The sequence below is a fragment of the Halichoerus grypus genome, chromosome 12, assembly GCF_964656455.1.
Source record: "Halichoerus grypus chromosome 12, mHalGry1.hap1.1, whole genome shotgun sequence".
In the NCBI taxonomy this organism is placed as follows: Eukaryota; Metazoa; Chordata; class Mammalia; order Carnivora; family Phocidae; genus Halichoerus; species Halichoerus grypus.
In genome coordinates, this window is record NC_135723.1 from 89,242,533 (window position 1) to 89,260,693 (window position 18,161).

General features: G+C 48.8%; 1 protein-coding gene and 1 long non-coding RNA gene across 4 annotated transcripts in view; one reads left to right on the top strand and one right to left on the bottom strand.

The window, feature by feature from the left end:
* Positions 1–1,336: 1,336 nt before the first annotated feature.
* Positions 1,337–18,161, bottom strand: part of SLC13A4 (solute carrier family 13 member 4) — a 41,273-nt gene continuing 24,448 nt past the window's right edge. The window contains exons 7-16 of one of the 2 annotated variants that reach the window (XM_036100648.2): positions 17,179–17,256; positions 14,834–15,018; positions 11,978–12,097; positions 10,903–11,004; positions 9,449–9,550; positions 8,598–8,695; positions 8,271–8,395; positions 4,823–4,984; positions 3,503–3,640; positions 1,337–1,474 (exon numbers count right to left, since the gene is read on the bottom strand). In XM_036100648.2, the coding sequence (XP_035956541.2) occupies positions 1,337–1,474; positions 3,503–3,640; positions 4,823–4,984; positions 8,271–8,395; positions 8,598–8,695; positions 9,449–9,550; positions 10,903–11,004; positions 11,978–12,097; positions 14,834–15,018; positions 17,179–17,256 (1,248 nt within the window). Of the gene's footprint in view, positions 1,475–3,501; positions 3,641–4,822; positions 4,985–8,270; positions 8,396–8,597; positions 8,696–9,448; positions 9,551–10,902; positions 11,005–11,977; positions 12,098–14,833; positions 15,019–17,178; positions 17,257–18,161 lie in introns of those variants that run through there. The other variant, XM_078059598.1, reaches the window with a different exon arrangement.
* On the top strand, positions 2,617–17,892 carry LOC118541176 (uncharacterized). Of its 2 annotated transcripts, none has more exons than XR_013442889.1 (3): positions 2,617–8,406; positions 8,621–12,554; positions 15,233–17,892. It is a non-coding gene; the product is annotated as an uncharacterized LOC118541176 (long non-coding RNA). The 2 variants fall into 2 exon arrangements; XR_013442888.1 differs by having other exon boundaries at positions 8,621–12,116; positions 12,425–17,892.

Below are 18,161 nucleotides of genomic sequence, written 5' to 3' on the forward strand. Positions count from 1 at the left end.
TGTACTTGTCTTCTCAGGAACGAACTCCTCATTACATCCAGAAGAAAGCTAGTCAGATATCATTAATAGTACTGTGGTCTTAATGATAGTTTTGGCCTCATTAATAAGACAGGTATGAGAATTTTTTCTCCCTCCCAACTGAACCAGTGCAGTGGTATTGAGGATTAGTGGTAAGTGATGAGAGAGACAGGTGTCCCCCGCTATCCAAAAGTAGAGCATTCCTATGAAATCTTTTGTAAGCTGAAATGGCATCGAGCAAAGAAGCAGTTACCATTCATTTATATGGAAAAATATTTGAGCATTCGCAGACTCAAAAAGGAACCTCTCTTAGGCTTCTCTGATACCTTAGGACACTTGCTAATGGGGGCACAAAATAAAGATAAAGCCCAGATGTTCACAGCTCTGGCAGCTGGATGCTGAGATGCTGGGTGTTGTTTCCCGGGAGGGGGCATGGTGGCACCACTCTAGCTGCTCAGGTTGCGCACTGCTCCTCTAAGGGCTCGCTGCAAAACCAGTGCTGAGAACCAGGTTCTCATAAACCTGAAAATCCTCCTCAGATTTCTTTCGGTTAGCGAAAACAGGTACTAATGTAGGCCTTTTGTAAAAGTGAAGTGGTGTAACTAGAACTTTTGAAGAGCAGGGGATACCTGTGCTAACTTCAGTGTGTCTTCTTCCTCTACTTTTCCTTTGACAAAGAGAACCCTGCCAGCGCCTTTCTAAGGGAGAACGCTGTTTCCTTATGGGAATTTGGTGCCAAAGGTGAAGAAAAGCCATTGAAGGGAGATGCTTAAGTAATGATAAAAGAGTACTGATTGCCACAAAGAGGACTTACCAAGATTGCCTTTTTGTGGTAAGAGCTTAGGATAGAAACACTGAAGAGAAAATTCTGGGGGAGATTTTCCTCTGAAAGAGGAGATGTAACTGGTTTCATTATCTGTGTGTAGGTAGAGTGATTTGGATTTCCCCTTCAATTCCTAAAAAGGGGTTAAGATATTAAGAATAAACCTAGTGAGGCTAGTTTCTGAGGCTTAGCCTCTGAGCGGCAACTAACGTCTTCTCTTCCTGTCTTCAGAAAGAAGTGGAGAGCCCAAGATACAGGAAGTGAGAAAGAGCACAGGTCTCCCTGAACTATGGTGCTAAGGACGGGGGCAGAGCAGAAGGCACTAACATCGAAGCATGTGTTTTGATTGTTGGAGGCTTGCTGCACTTCACTTGAGGTGGCAGGTGGTGGAATCTTCTGGTGTTGGTTGTGTGCTCCTGGTGGCTTTCTTGGCCTCTTGGTCAGATTCTGTTAGGTGCTGGCAGCTTCTTCAGTTGGACCGTTTGCCCACTTGTGTTAGGCCTGATCAGTGATGTTACTGACCTTCGCCCAGGCTGGGTAAGTGTCCAAGTGGAAGAGGCTAACTCCCCATGTGTTGATGGCCACCATGACGATCACCAAGCCAATGACATTGACCCCCAGGCCAGCTTTCACCTACAGGACACAAACCAGCCCACCCTAAGTCACTGAGCAGGCAGCAGCACAGATCCCCCAGTGCTCCTCTCTGTGCCCCCCACCCACGCCTTGGCCCTGATCTGTTCAGTCACTGCCTGGGATCTGTAGGGTTGCCTCCAAGGGTGGTTCGGGACTGTGGAAGGATGGGAGAGGCCAGTAGAACCATCTCCACTTGGGTTCTCACTCCCAAGTGGAGGCCTGGAAGGCGTGTACTTGGAACACCAGGTCTTAGAATGTTAAGAGTTGTTATACGCAAGGATCCTGTAGCTACATGATAGGGAAATGCATTAAGGCAGGAACTTCTTGGAGCCTTTATTGTGCCAACACACATGGGGACCCGTAGGAGAGGCGCTATCCTATGAAGCCTTTGCCACTGTTAACTGTTTTTTCCTTCCCAAAGGAACAGCGTATGGAAAGTAGTGTCCCTTGGGTTCACCTGGAGAACCAGGTCAGCTGCCTCTGCTCAGCCCTTCCTTCCATGGGAGGGTGACACACGCTAGCTTTGCTTCTTTCTGCTGAGGGAATGTCACGTCCATGACCCTGAACCCTCCCATTTCTGCCGTGGGATTGACACAGGCTGAGGGGGTATGAGGGATGACGGCTGGCAGAGCCAGGGCCAGTTGGAAAAAAGGACGGTAAGGATGGCTGGCAGCCTACGAGGGAGGAACGAAGCACACCGCTTAGCCACCACGGGTCCACTAGCTGGCATTGAGTTGGGAAAGCTGTGAGGGAGAATGAATGTTCCAAGCAAGTGACTAGATGTGTTGCTTCTCTGCTTTCTGGCCAGAGCTCTGGACTTACTAATCATCCTGGCTACCTGGGCTTTGGGCGTGGAGAACTGCCCAGGTCCCCTAGCCAGAGGAGGCAGGTTCTAAAGGGGCTGAGTTCAAGTCATTTAGAGCTGAAAGGAACCACGCAGAGTTTCTAGTTGGAACCCCCATCTTAACGCAGATGAGGAAATGGAGGTCTCAGGTCTGCCGGGCTGGGAATAGAACCCACGACTGGCTTACTTCTTGTCATCTGGTACCTTTGAAAGGCACTGTCTCTGATCACCTGATTCCAGAAAAGACGGTGGCAGGGGGCGGGGGTGAGTGGTGGGGGTGCCCAGGAGAGGAAGTGGGGGGACAGGAGAGTTGGGACCGAGCTCAACTCTCGAGCAGACAGGGTTGTGCAATAAGAGATGGGGGGGGGGGCGATGGCTGTGCCCTCCCTTCCCTGAAGTATTACAGATGACTTCGATGAGTGGTTTGAATGGTAGAAAGGATCTGAGTATCTGTGACCAGCCTGATACTCTCCCTTTCCTCCGTTTGCTATTTATAGGGCTGCTGAATGTGTGAGACCCTCGGGAAGGGGGACTGAGCCCTATTTCAGACAGCCCAGCCCCAGTAATTAGGAGTGGTTTTCATTTTTCCCCCAGTGGCCTGGATATCCAGGAGCACAGCAGTGAGTATAGGTTGAGGGGTCGAGGGTAAATAGGCCCAACACTCCAATCTGACCAGATGTCTCCTCAGCCATCTTGTGGGAGTCCAGCTGAGAACTAGGAAAGGAGGTGTGGGTGCTTCATTTTGCCATTGTTGCCTCGGGCTTCTTGCGTTCGACGGAGGGTCCTGTCCCCTCAGACCTTTCACCCTAGGTTCCTACAGTTTCTCCTGCTTCCCTTCTATGAGTGAACTGGCAGCTTTTGCAATGAACATCCCCACTGGTCCAGTGAAGAAACTGGGGCAGAGCCTTGTGCCTTCTCACCCTGGGCTGCATCTCGGGTCTGTTCCAGCTGTCTCTGTCTATGTACCCGCTTTCTCCCGGAAGGGCAGGCGAGCACGTTCTTGCTATTCTTGGTGCTTGTGGACCAGCTGAAGGCCTTTTTGCCAGCACCATTGTTTCGACCACACCAGACTGAGTGTTGACAGATCACAGACACTGCTACAAAATGGTAAGTAAGCCTCAGGAGAAGGCTGTGGAGCCACTCGTCCCTGTCCTCACGGTGGGAAGAGGGCATCCACGACTTACCATATCTTTGATCTGGCAATGCCCATAGCTGAAGACAATGGCGTTGGGGGGATTGCCCACGGGCAGCATTACTGCAAACGAGATGCACATGGTGACTGGGATCAGCGTGTAGAGTGGATTAATGTGCAGCGTTTCAGACTAGGAGAAGAGAGAATTCACAGAAACATCAGCGTTGAGATGCGGCTCTCATTTCTTGGGCTTCACATCACAAACATGCTTTAAAAGGTGGCTTGACTTTGGCTAACCTTGGCTGGTTATCATGTGCTGAGGGCAGTTAAATCACTACTCACAAGGGGCTCATGCTGCTCACTCCCATGGAAACACGGGCTCTGAGTTTCTTCCTAGAAGGGACGTTTCATTTCTTGGTGCTGGTCTAATTTTATCCTTTCGCTGGGAGATTCATTCTTCAAACTCAAATCTCATGAATGAGCTGCTTGGGTTGAGGTAGGGGTCCCTCATCCTTGGGGTGCAGAACTAAGGTGTTTTTCTAGGTGATGTTTGCTTTGTATGGGATTGAAACCCATGGTCTTGCCCTCAGTGTTGCTGAGTTTTAACTAAGTGCACGCCAAGGCTCACACAAATGAGATGATGGAGGGAGCGGTTGGAAGGAGACACCTGAGCAAAGAGCAAAGACAGTGGCTGGGGGTAGTCTGGGGTTAAAGCAGAAGGATATCATTTTGTTGGGGATGGGGAGGAGCCTTCATTTGATAGGTTTCCCCTCACTAATGGGACAGATGCAGCATTGTGTCTGGTCTGTTACCTCGGGGGCTGCTTAGCCAGGCTGAGATCTGGGAGTTGCTCCCCTCCTCTCATTCATGAATAACAAATTGTTCTGAGACCATGAGATGAGGCTGGCATTGCCTCAATTCTCAGACCCCCCTGGACTGAGAAACTGGGGGGAGGTGGTGATGATAGAGCTGTGGTCTTGGTCTTTACAGCTGAGTGTACCTCTGGGAGCATCTTGCCCCCATTTTCTGTAGTTATTCCTCTGGCCCTACTCTTAGGTCTTAGGAGAGAAAGAAATGATGATTGTGAGGAATTGGAATCCTAGGGTTTTAAGGATATTCTGTGCATTCTTGTTTCCATTCAGGACTGCCTCTAAACTAATCCTAGTCTTTCAGAAAAGGGTTTCTAGAGCCCTTGCTACCATTTATCTGTCTGTCTGTCTGTCTATCAAATTTGAAACACTTCATTTCCAAACTACGGCTGGAGACCAATCACTGAAGTCTGGCAATGACCAGCGGAGAGAGTACAGCTGGGGAGCTGCTCCCTGGGCCCGGGGCAACCCCTCCAGACATCTGGGGGCCCTGCCCTACTCACCAGGCTGCATAGGATGGGCAGGAAGATGGTGATGGTGGCTGGGTTGCTCACAAACTCTGTGACAATGGACACCAGGATGCATGCCAAAAGGGTGACAGCCCACGGTGGGAGGCCACTCAGAGACAACATCTGGTGCCCAATCCACGTGGAGAGGCCAGAGGTCTACAGGGAGACGGGTGATATGGTAAGAAGAGAGGAGGAAGAACACGTTCCCCATGGGATTCTTAGACTCTGGGAGGTCAGGGATGGTGGGGGGCTGGAAGGAACCGCTAGGAGGCATCTAATTTGCCATCCTATTTTCAGGCAGACTGGACCCAGAAGCATTACTGATTTGACGATGGAATCATTTTTACAGCCCAGAAAATTCTTTATGATTGTAGTAACATTCAGTCTTAGGGTTTCCTGGGCAGTCATCACAGCGCATGGAGAGCCGTCCATCCTAATGGCTATGATTCTTCTCAGGATTTTGCCATGACGGCTTGGCAGGGGCTGGAGATCTTTGGGGCAACGGGCCCTTCAACTTCAATCTTATTACTCTCTCCAGCCTCTGACATTCTCACTCTGTGCATCCAGTCAACAGTGATTTTGCACAGACTCCCCAATGTAATCCTGAATTCTCCTTTTGAAATCTAGCTCTCATCACCTGTGAAAGGGGGGGAAGATTATCAACATCTTTGGACAGTAACCTTTCCTGTGGCTTGTGGGGAGTCAGTGGGCAGGGCTGAACACTAGAAGCTTTACATAGAGGGAGTCCCAGTCTATCTGCACTCAGTGGGAGGGTGCCACCTGGCTGGCCCACAAAGCTGGTCATGGCGGTCCGGCCTGTTTCAGGTTCAATCTCATCATGGCTGACATCAGGATCTATAGTCCACCAGTGCTTTTTCACGACACAAGATACGAAGGCATGGTGCCACTCTTGAGCCTTTTCCGTTAGCAAAATTTATATAGATCTCCAATAAATGAATATTTCCCACTTGGAATAACTTCTTTGGTTAGAAGTTGTTCCTTTGTCAATAGTGAAGATTCCCTCCCTCCTCAGAAAATTAAAGGACACGGTTGAGTTTTTGTACTAAAAACCTCACGTTGCCATATGCATTCGCCGGCCCTCCCTGCCTCCTCCTCTCCCTTCTATGGCTGACGTGCTCTAACTTTTCCTGCTTACCCTAGAGACTGCCAATGCACTACAGACCTGGAGAGTAGGGCCCAAAGCAAGGTGAGACATTTTATGATTCCTCAAGCTCTAAGTCCTACTCATATTTTACTATTAGAGACAGCCTCATCACATTACCAGCAGGCTGATTTTTCTCCCCTTTTCCGAATTCACCAAAGGCTATTTGATCTCTGCTGTGGCCATTTTACCTGGGAGCATTTTCTTTTCTTTTTTTTTTTTTTAAGATATTATTTATTTGTCAGAGCACAAGCAGGGGGAGCGGCAGGCAGAGGGAGAGGGAGAAGGAGGCTCCCTGCTGAGCAGAGAGCCCAACTATGATGTGGGGCTTCATCCCAGGACCCTGGGATCATGACCTGAGCTGAAGGCAGATGCCCCCTGGGAGCACTTTCTTTTCTCCTTTTGCTCCACTGCCCGTGAGCTGCAAATCCAACATGTGGGGACCACAGCAATTCATGGTTGGTACAGAGCTTTGGGGCCGACAGGAACTCTCTGATTGTTACCTCTTATAGCACATTAAACCGTACCCACTGGACAAAGGAGAGGAAGAGCAGTTAGCTGAGTGGAAACAGTACTTATAAAGAAATGGGAGTTCCATTGATCACATTATCCAGATAGTACTCAGAAGTAAAGTGAAAAAAATTTAATAGCAAATTTTTCCAGAAGCTATTTTATATTGTAATTTGAAATAAATTGATAAATTAGATTGCCAAGTTAGAAAAAAAGCACAACAAAGGAAGTCTTTTGTTTTTTTTTTAAACCTTGATACTAAAACATTTTACATTGGATTTTCCTCATGTCAAGACTGAAATTATTTCAAACTCGGTAGGAATCACCTATATCACACTTGAATTATATTATTAAATTAGTAGAGTCAGTAGATTTTACAGAAATATCAACTATGCTATCTCTAATACATACAAAATTTTGGTTAAAAAAAAAAATCTTTCCAGGCTAGACTCAGGGGCCAAAACTAACAACTGAAATTCAATAAAGAGAAGTATAATATTTAGAACTTGGAATTAGAAATACCAACAGCACATATACAGGATTGGCTGAAAGATGGGACGTTTAATAGTGGCTAAGAAAAGAATGAGGGTTTTAGTTGGCTGCAATTTCAATATAAATGTTGACATGAGTGCCAGTGAAGCCTTATAAAAGCTTCCATAAAAATACAGATTGGTGCTTGGATCAGAGGTGAGAGATGGGGCTTGGGTAATATGACTGCTTTACTCTGCAGTAGACTGACCACCTCTGGACCATGTTTAAATAAGGCCAAGGGCAAAGTGTAGTGAGGCTGAGGAGAGAGGCCAACATGGTAAGGGGTCACTACATCTTGAAGAATGGTTGAAGGAACTAGGGAGTTTTTGTTGGGGGGGAAAAAAAAGATCTAAGGGGATCTAATAACTTTTTATGACTTTAATAATTATTACCTAGGATGGGGTTCCAGAGGACAGAGCCAGAGCCAACAGTGGAAGACATACAGATCTGAGCTAAAAGTAAAGAACAATTCTTTGTTCCCTGCTCAGGGAGTGCCCTGTCACTGGTGGGGTCCAAGCCCAGGGGTTGGAATTCTCTCAACTGGGTAGGAGATCAGACTCAGTGTCCTCCAAGGTTCCTTCCAAGTGGAGGATTCTGTGATATTATTACTGATGCAGATAGCCTTGACCTTCAACGAATGGGCAGTCAAAAAGTGAGCCAAGTTAATGAATATAGCGAAAGTCAAGGGAGAAACAGTGTGAACCTGATTCATTTGGGGGATCGTTTCCTATTTCAGGAAGGGCTAACACTTTAGGAAATTCAACTATTTCCCACCAGTCCCTTTTATAAGATCGCATCCCAATTCCTCCCAATCAGGAAATCAGGGCCTATGAATAGCATTTACGTCAGCTTTAGCATACATTCTCCAAAGGGGCTCAACATAAGCATGTGGACTGACCGACGGAGGGACAGTTGGCTGTGTGTGGGTGTGGGGTGTCTCTGGACCCTTAGAGACACATCTCCTCCCACCACCGTCAAATGCCCAGAAGGACATGGCTGTAAAATGCAGTCAATCGTTTGCCTGTGGCAGTGTGGGCCGGTGAGTGAGGTGGGAGTGACTCCCTAGCACGGCTGATCTCAGTAGCACCGGCTTAGAGGCTCGGGGCAGGGCAGGGGATCCACGCCCAGCTCTACTGTTCCCTCGGTGCCTGTGAATCTTCCTCCCAGAATCAAAATGACTCATCAGGGAAAGCTGCTTAAAAAATCTTTGGCCCAAGAAGAACAGAATTCAAGAGTTACCTTGCTGCCAGAAGCCAGAGCATAGCCTCCTCCCACCAGAATGACAATCTCCCAGGGCATGGTCTTCTGGAAGTCCTTCCATGTGATGATGGGCTCTATCCCCAGCGAGGGCTCCCGGTTCTGCCCTGGATCACAGGTAGACAGCGGGAGAGCCGGATGAATCCTAATGGGTGGGGCTTGGGGAGACAAGGGCCTAACTGATGCACCGATGATTTGGGAGGCTGTTCTGCTCTCGGGGAGGGGGAGGCCGGGGGGGGGGCGCCCAGAACGGCCTTGGGTATGATTGACCAGAGCCAGCCCTGACTTCTTCCCTTGAACTTCTCTCACCGTCACTCTTCTTCCCAAAGCAGGGCTTCTTTGCTGGGATCAGGAAGAGGAGGAAGCCGAGGAAAACAGAGACCGTGGCATCGGTGCGGTAGCCCTTCCTAGCAAAGAGACAAGCAGGGCTGGAGGCGGAGGGTCAGGAGGGGGGCACGATGTCTCAGGACAGTCTGTCTGAACACAGTGCCTCTTTTTAGGACCCAATCTGGCGGGTGGTCAGCCTTCCTTCCTGCAGCTGCTGCCATGCTATCCAGCGGTGGATTTAGCGGGCAAGGGTTGAAGTCTGGAGGCTGGGCCTGGCTACGGTAGACGTCTTAGTGTGGCTCTATGGGCCCCTTAGAAGGAGAGATCAGGAGTTACTTCGGTAAAGGGGACTCGAAAAGGATGAGTTCTCTTTCCTGCGAGGGTCACACCTCCGTGTGTGTCTGCTCAATTGCGAAGCCGAGCTGAGAGATCTGTGGCCCGGCCTTCAGGGGTCCTGCAGGGGCGGCCGGGGGGCCTCTGCCTGCCAAGGCCCCAGCCACCCCCTCAGGCTCTCACAGGGGCATTTGATCTCTGTGCCTCAGCCTCAGAGCCACCTGCGAGACAGCTGAGGTTTCAAGAGCTTAAGTACAAGACCAAGGTCACAAGGCTGGTCCGGGGCAGCACCAGATGCCAACCCCAGACCCGACGCCACACACTGTATTTTCTTCCTGACTCCGCATGGGTTTCCTTGAGAAGGGGGCACTTCCAGGGGGACGGAGTGCTTTCTGGGCTCACGGCTGCCCCTACGAGGAGTCGAGGAGGGACGCTGGTGGGAACTGTCTGAAGGGTCTGCGTCAGGGGCTTACTCTTAAGGAGGAGACAGTACCACTTACTTTTCAAAGAAAGAATCCCAGCCAGGAACAAAGCCAGGCTCCCGGGTAAACCACAGCACGGTCATCAGGATGAAGAAAAATCCAGTTACCATTTCAGGGTAGCTGTAAGATACAACAGGAAAAGCCGCTCCAGGAGCTGGGAGGTTTCTCTTCGCTCTTTCCCTTCGCGTGGGGTGCGCTTCAGAGCCCCCATCCCGGGGACAAGACAGTGGCTGCCCCACCACTCCGAGTCACTGAGGAGAAGTGGGAAGAGGACTGAGAAACTGCCGGAAAATGGGACGTCACCCACGTCTCCTGGAGAAGCTAGGTGGGAAGGGGTGAGGTGGTACGGCAGCATATGTTTATACAACGCAGAGCGGCCTCCAAGGAGAATGCTGGAGGGGGGGCGGGGGGAGGAGCGGGGTCCTTTTCGGAGGGAATTTGATGATGTATGTCAGGAGCCTTAAATTCAGTCCTTCCTTTCATGTAAGGAAATAACCAGAAATGCACAGTGATATGTTATCTATCTAAAAATTGAACATTCAAAGTGGAAACAATCTACACATTCAGTGATATTCCATGACATCAAATACATTTTGGTGTAACTACAGGTTCGAATGAGACGCACCTAACAATCATGTTTGCACTGCAGAGCTAATGGCCTGGATTGAATATAATGACAGTCTAAAGCTAAGTGAAAAAAGGACAAGATCTAAAACTGTGTTCAGTTTGGACTGAATTTTAGCAAAAATACATACAATTTTGCACCAAAAAGAAGGATGGAAGGAAGAGTACATTATGGTAACAGTTGTTAACAGTTAACACTGAATAAATAGAAGTCAATTTTAGTTTTTTTCTTTATATTTTCCTGTATTTTCTAAATGTTCTACAGTGAACGGGTATTCCTTTTATAAATTAAAACATTTTAAAATACTGCTTATACCAGGATCCTTTTGCCCAAAGCTGTACCTGCCTGTTGCCCTAAAATGAGAAAAATGGCACCAACTAGGGCATGGGGTCACTGGGGAAAGCTGATAATGGCTGATGGGGGTGGCGAGTCCTCGGGCCCTCTGTCTTCAAGCCTGTATTTGAGAATGCCTAATGCCCCCAGCTCCCCAGGAGTGGCCATAGGACTGGCGGTGGCCCAGTCAGAGCAGTGTGGGGAACTGGGCCTGTCCCAAGAGGGTGGCTGTGCTGTCTCTCTCTTCTGTCCATCTGGAGGCCCCGTCTGTGCCATCCACCCCACACCGCGGCTCTACCTTGGACTTGGAAAACGGCAAAGGGGAAGGGTGGCCACCTGGAATCTGGGCCCGCTCGACTCGGGCATTCAGTAGCATCTCTAAAGGCCTGGATTCATAGTTGTGGAAAATTCCCCAGCTCAAGGGGCTGTGGTTGTTGAACAAGGCTGCTTGTGGGCTTCACCTGCCATGTTTTCTCTCCTGGAGAAGGAGAGAGGGTGAATGGCTGATTTTTACCTAATGGCTCCCAGCTTTTCATATTCCTCTTGGATTCTCTTCTCTGACACCTCTTCCCTTTTGGTCTTCTTCTTCTTGCTCAGAGAGCAGGTTTCTCTAAAACTGAGAAGGAAGAACGAGAAGAATAAAGGAAACATGCTTCTGAGGCCCACAGGAGTCAAGGATTAGCAAATGCTAAACTGCTGGCTTGCTGTGGTCACTTGTCCCCTCTTCTCTCCAACCCCAGCTCTCCTACGACTTTTATCTGCCAGGTTACACAGCCTGCCCTCAGCCTCTCCCCTAGGCTTCCGGGTATATCCATTTGGGTACATCTCTGGTGTATTGACGTGAAGTATCATGTCTTACAGACTTGTGCGAGTGTATTTATGTGGGGTATCTTCTACATACTGGAGGTATAGAAATATACAGCTATCATTGATTTGATAGTAACCTCTGAGTTATTAAAAAAAAAAAAAGCCGCTCAGAGAACATTCCCTGAGCAATGGGAGTCTTGGGTCCCATGGACCGATAGCAAAACATCATATATATCTTCCCGTTATGTGTTTGAGGCTGATTGAAATATAGTTATGAAGAAAGGCTTGCTAGGCAGATTAATATCAGGAATAATATTGCAAGAAGAATATCTAACTTATGACTTTGAGAGGTACGTGAATATTTCATGCAACTACTATGTATGAATCGCTCATGTCTATAAAATTAAGCCTAAGGAAACTTCTACTTGGAGTCACATTTCTTTAAAAGTTAGTTCAAATTACTCTGTATGCTTTGAGAGAAATGAAACTACATTAACCACCCTCCCATTCAGACTTTTTATAAATCTGACGGTTCCTTTAACCAGTGAGTTGGAATTAAGAACATTCCATTGCAGAGCTCATAGTGAAGTGCCGAGGCCATGTATGTTTAGTGTCTAGAACAGGGGATGCCTGACTCCCTGTCTAGTCCAGTGTCTTCTCCTCGCACATCCTCCGTGGTTACTCAGCAGCTCCCCCTTGGGTGGTGCTCCCCAGGGCTCCCGCCATGACTCTGGATAGACAGGAGAGCCTCGGTACCTCGCCGGCAGGGCCCTGGCACTCACTTGCAGCCAAGGAACAGCCAGTGCATCCAGAACCAGCTGACCACCAGCATGATGAGGGAGATGGGGAAGCTGAAGAGGAACCAGGTGCCGAAGTTGACCACCTCTGCAGCGGGGTACTGGCTGGAAGGGAAAGAACCAGGTCAGTGATAAGAAAAGGATGGATTCCCATGTGGTTTCTGGGGGTGATAAGCTAAATGCTCCTAAGAAGACATACATCAGAGCTAAGGGTAACGACGTGGTAACACATTATCTAGAACTCACGTATTTGACAGTTGCAACTGCACAGGGCCCAGCCAAGCATTATGAAGTAAGCTAAAAAGGGCACCTAACCAACCACACTTGATATCACTGAAGTATGCATACCTGGCACTCAGGAGAACCAATCGGGAGCTGTTTTGATCTTAATTTATGTAGAGATTCTTATAAGTTTACTCATCTGGTTTTCAGGACAACAGAGAATGGAAAGGGCAGTCTGGTATACTTGGTTTATAAAGTTCCTGAAGGAATGTGAGCTTTGAGGGATGCAAGGCACCGATTCCGGACAAGTTTGGACTAGAGAACATCATGAAGTTTCCAGGTATTAACTGTGCCCCTAGGAGAACCATGACTTGGAATCTCCAAATCCTTCATCAACATCCACTGCTGCCCTAGGGTCTCAGGGAGGTTACCCGGAGGACTCTTCACTCATCAGGAAGAGCTGTGCCCCCTCAGCCCAGGAGTTATTTCCTGGGGAGCCGGGATGGGCCACATGCGAGCCATGACTTTAACCTAGACAACACCTGTGTTCCTTTCCTCTTGGGCTCTTCTCCCACCTCTAAGGTGGGAAGAGACTGCCCCTCTTTTCACACTAGGCACTGCGTGGAAAAAGAGAAAGACCAAGAGCAGAATCCCCCCCACCCCGCCCCCAGAGAGGATGCAGTGGAAACACAGGATGTAAGAGTGCTTCATCTTCTCTCTCATCACAGAGACATCTGCTTTTTTGCACTGTGGCCTGGTCAGGGACTTACCTTTACCATCCATGTGCTTCTTGGGAAATTGTGACAGCTTGTGCCTCCCCTAAGGGCCAGAGTGGGTCACTGAGAGTGGGGGGTGGTGGTGGAAAGAAGGGCTTTCGGAGCTAGAAGGATACCAGGGGGTATAAGTCATTGAGTGACTCACTCTGGTCTGTAGGGGCTAACAGGCGTAAAGTCTGTTGCATCATCTCTTCCCTGTACATAGAATCTAGGCCCTGTTCCTTGACCCAGGAAAGGGAATGGGTTTTTAGAATAGATTAAATAGACTTTTGTGGATACAGAGGAGGGCCTATTCCCATCTATAGCACTTTAGAAAGTGTAACAACTAATCTGTAGATTTTTGAAACACTGCCAGAATGAACTCTGGGGGTGGTCTGTTCACCAGTGCCAAGAAAAACAGCATGGTGGCACTTTCAGACCAGTGGAGATCCAGGGAGCTCACCAAAGTGCTCTTGCCTAGGTCACCAGTAACCTCCACGTCACTGAATCGAATGGACACATTTTTGTCCTTCTTTTGCTTAGTTATTCAGCCACTTTAAACAATATGGCCCACTCCATCTCCTTGAACACTTTCTTCTCTTGGATAGAATGACACCAGATTTTTCTCTTCCCTGTGTGATACCTATTGTTCTCTCATTTACAGTCTACTTTAAATATTTGAGCTTCATATTTATGGCCCCTGCTCTACTTACTCTATATGTTCTCCCTGAGTGATCGATCTTCTTCACTCTCCTGGCTTCAATTTCCATATGCATCCCACCAGGACCCACTAACATCTAATTTGTGCGCCCCAGTACAAAATGCAAATGTGGGGCCGCTTGTTAAAAAATGATTAAGAATTTTCAGATGGTGAGGGCAGAACCTCAAGCTAAGTGTGGGGCCCTTCTGAGCATGGTGGTCTGGTGTGATCACACAGGTTGTGTGCTCATGAAGACAGCTCTGGAGGCCACTGATTCTAAATCTATGCCTTTAGCCTGGAAATTTCTCTTGAGATTCAGAGCTGTGTATCCATCTGGCCATCTCAACCTCCATGTCAACATTTCCTTATTTTTCTGCTCTTGTAGGTCAAGGGCAACTCTGTTCCCCCAGCTGCGGAGGCCGTGAGTCTGACAATCAGACTTGGCCTTTCCCTCTCTCAGGCCTTTTCTAATCCTGCCAAGGCTGGTCAAGCCTACCTCTGCCTATCTCTCAGATCTGACCATTTCTCCTCACTACTGCCTGGGTCAGCAGGCCACCACCAGCTCTCTCCTGGGCATCTGCAGTGGTGTCCAAAGTTGCCCTCCTGCTGAAAATAGGCATACCTTCTCTTTTCCATTTTTTCAGTCCAGAATCAGTTTTTCAAAACTATAAATCTGATCACCTCACTCCCTCCCTAAAATTCTTCAAAGGCTTCTCATGGCATTTCGGATGAAGTCCAAGGTCCTTCCTGGGCCTCAAGAAGCCCTTTGTGATCTGCATGTCCACCTCCCTGGCCTCCCTTTGCCCTCTACCATTCTCTCTTACGTGCTCTGCTCTCTCGCCTCTGAGTCCTCCCACTCACTGTTGTCTTGGTCTGGAAAACCTCCCTTCATCCAGTGTATGCCCGCTGTGCTTCCGGTCTTGTTCCCTAGCTGTGTCCTTGGGGAGGCATGTCCTCCCCGTGACTGGGCAGCCCCTGTGGGCTCTCCCAGCAGAACCCCACCCTTCTCCAGTCACACTGAACTGTCATGCTCCATCGTCTCTTTTCCCTCTTGGTATGGAAACTGCTCTAGTTTCTTTTTCTGCCCTATCCTTAGCACCTAGTTCTTCTCCTGACACGGAGTGCGTGGTTAGTGGGTATCTGTCGACCAGGTGAGTTACTTACTTGTTGAAGTGTTCTAAGAAAATCAAGCTGGTGGACGTGCCAATGATGGTGGTCAGGCCCCCAATGGTAGCGGCGTAAGATATGCTCAGAGAGAGGCACTTGCAGATCATCTGGTCATGCTGGGACTTGTACTTTCTGTTGAGCTCCTGGTTCCTGGGGCCAGGGATCAGGACTAGCGGCTTTTCCTATCAGAGAAAAACCAGTGCATCTTTCCAAGCCAGTGTGGGCTGTCCAGCACACAAAGCATGGGCAGGGGCACCATGGTGCCGCGGAAAGGTTTTATGCTTGCGTGTCAGAAAGACAAATCCCAGTCCTCGTTCTACCATTCAGCAACTTGGGCAGCCCCTCTGAGCTGCATACTCTTCTGCAAAATGAAGGAAGTCCCATTTTCTCCACCAGATTGCTGTGAAGAGTCATTGAAGTAATATATGTAAAGCACTTAGAACAACACTTCCTGGCATTTAACGAATGGTAAGCTGTTATTACTTTTGTTGTTAGTCACAGCATGTTCTGTTTCACTTGAACTCTAGCAAAACTGGTTGCTCTCCGCTTTGCATGTGAATGACACATGGAAGGTGGTGGTTCTCTCTGGAGCTGGAGTGACAGTCCTGACCGGGAGGTGACTGAGAAAGAAGCCTTGGGTTGCAGAGGGAATCCAGTGTGGGATTCTCTCCTCACTCTTTTCTGCCTCTTGCCTCTTGGTTTTGCCTCCCCACTCTCCCCCTCCCCTTGCATATAAGGCTAGCCTTCAGTGCTCCTCTCAGGCCCTGCTTGGCCCAGATGGTGGCCTTTCAGGGTCAGAGGTTGCTGACCCCTGGCCTCCAGTGTAGATAAAGAAGCAAGTGGGGCACCTGGGTGGCTCAGTCAGTTAAGTGTCTGACTCTTGTGGTGGATCAGGTCGTGATCTCAGGGTCGTGGGATCAAGCCCTGTGTCAGGCTCCCAGCTCAGCGTGGAGCCTGATTAAGACTCTCCCTCTCCCGGGGCGCCTGGGTGGCTCAGTCGTTAAGCGTCTGCCTTCGGCTCAGGTCATGATCCCAGCGTCCTGGGATCGAGCCCCACATCGGGCTCTCTGCTCCGCGGGAAGCCTGCTTCTCCCTCTCCCATTCCCCCTGTTTGTGTTCCCTCTCTCGCTGTGTCTCTCTCTGTCAAATAAATAAATAAAATCTTTAAAAAAAAAAAAAAAAAAAAAAAAGACTCTCCCTCTCCCTTTGCCTCCCCCCACTCCCCCCACTGTGCGCGCTCTCTCTCTCAAATAAATAAATAAATCTTAAAAAAGAAAAGCAGCAGCAGCAAGTACCCTCTGCCCCTCTAGGCCTATTCTCCCCCCACTGAGTCTTTATGGGACCAGGAACCACCTGGGGCAAACATCAGCAGGCCAGATCCTGGGAAACCCACGGGGAAGAGGCTACCTTGCCTCCCTCTCAAAGTTTACATAGTGCCCCACCTCGTAGGAGGGCCCAAGGCAGTCTGGACCCTTGCAAGCCTTCCTGAGAGATTCATTATCAGAGCTGTAAGGGACCTCATAGATTCTCTGGTCCAGTGGTTTTCCACGATCCTTTCTTCTAACGAAAATTTTCATGGACCTCCAATATTTAAAACGTAACGTAGCATTTAATCAGCATACGTCTGTTTTATAACTGAAAGTAGATACGTGTGGCCAGGGAGACTTGGATTTGAATCAAGATGCTCCTCTCCCTGCTTACTGGCTCTCAGGCCTTGGGCCACATGATGTCATCTCTTTGCCTCATCTGCAGAAATAGAGTTCAAGACTGCTACCTCCCTGAGCCAAGACTAGGGAGAAAATGCTCAGCACGCTGTGCTTGGTATACAATCAGTGTTTCAGAAATGGTGGCATTTATTTATGCTGATGATGAATGTTAAATATTTGAGATTATTTGGATGGACACAAAAATTTGAAATCAAGGGCTATAACTGATAGCCGCAACTTTAGGCCAACTTCAAGGTCTATTTTGTTTCAGTGGTACAGCAAGCAGGAAAAATACTCATTCACACAAGAAAAGCCATTTGCTTACAGTCTCAGAATACTCAAATACAACACTTGCATTGTCCCCGAAGCACCTTTGAGGAAAAAATTTGAACACCTCTGATCCAGCTTTTATAGCTGAAGAAAAAAACAGGGGCTCAGATGGTAGAATGACTTGCCAAAATCAACAGTGAGTTAGATGTTTTATCCCCGTGGCATACGCAGGTCAGACTTGCCTGTGGATGGACTGCCTGGTGACGGCACACTAGCCTGATGCCCTCCTAACTTCAAGACCGGTGCCCCTTGGGAAGCTCAAGGCATTTCATGTAGGAAACAGGGTCAGAGGGTGAGTTCCATTACCTGGGACCGGTGCTCCTTCTTGCCCTGGGGATTTGCTGCTTTGACCGGGTTGGTGATTCTGGGCACACCATTCACGTTCTGTGGGGACAAAGACCGTCCCACTGTCAGGAAGAGGAGGTGGCAGGCCTCAAGAGGGGCTGCATAATCGCCCCACGCATCCCACGCCTCAGCACTGTGGCCATCGGAGACCAGAAGCCAGGGAGAGCATGCAGTGGGGAAACACCCCACTGTGCCTCCAAGACACAGAGTCCCATCCAGCGGGTGCAAAGCAGCCCATTTGCAGAGACTTTTGAAACTTGGCAGAACATGGCTCTGTCCTTGTAGGACAGCTTGACTTTCTGGAATTTCATTAGCTAATGAAGAATCCTTCATTTTTCTTTAACACAAAGAAAATGAAAACAAAACAAAACAAAACAAAACCTCACCACAACAAAGTCCACAGTTTGGTGATCAAAATTTGGGCTGATATAAGGAGATGTGAAACCAGTTCTGGGGGAAGAGGTGAGGCCATAAACTCTGCTTTCCTCTATAAATGTGACCCTTTTGGGGCACGTGGGTGGCACGGTCAGTTAAGCATCGACTCTTGGTTTCAGCTCAGGTCATGATCTCATGGATCGTGGGATCGATCCCCACATCAGGCTCTGCACTCAGCGGGGAGTCTGCTTGAAGATTCTCTCCCTCTGCTCCTCCCCCCACCCATACAAGTGCATGCTCTCTTTCTCTAAAATAAATAAATAAATAAATCTTTAAATGTGACCCTTTTTATAATATAGTTTTTGTATGCAATCCCCAGTGCAAGGAATCCTGAGGGTGAATCTGTGACTCTTGGAAATCTGGATGGCTGAGTATTGGGCTTCCACGGGAAAGGCTAGCCTGTACTTTATGAGGCTAAGCCCTCTCAGGGCCAGGGTTCAGAGATGCAGGCCCTCGCCCGGAGCCCGTGCAACCCTTCTCACGTCCGGGCTCGTGTAAGCACCTCTGTG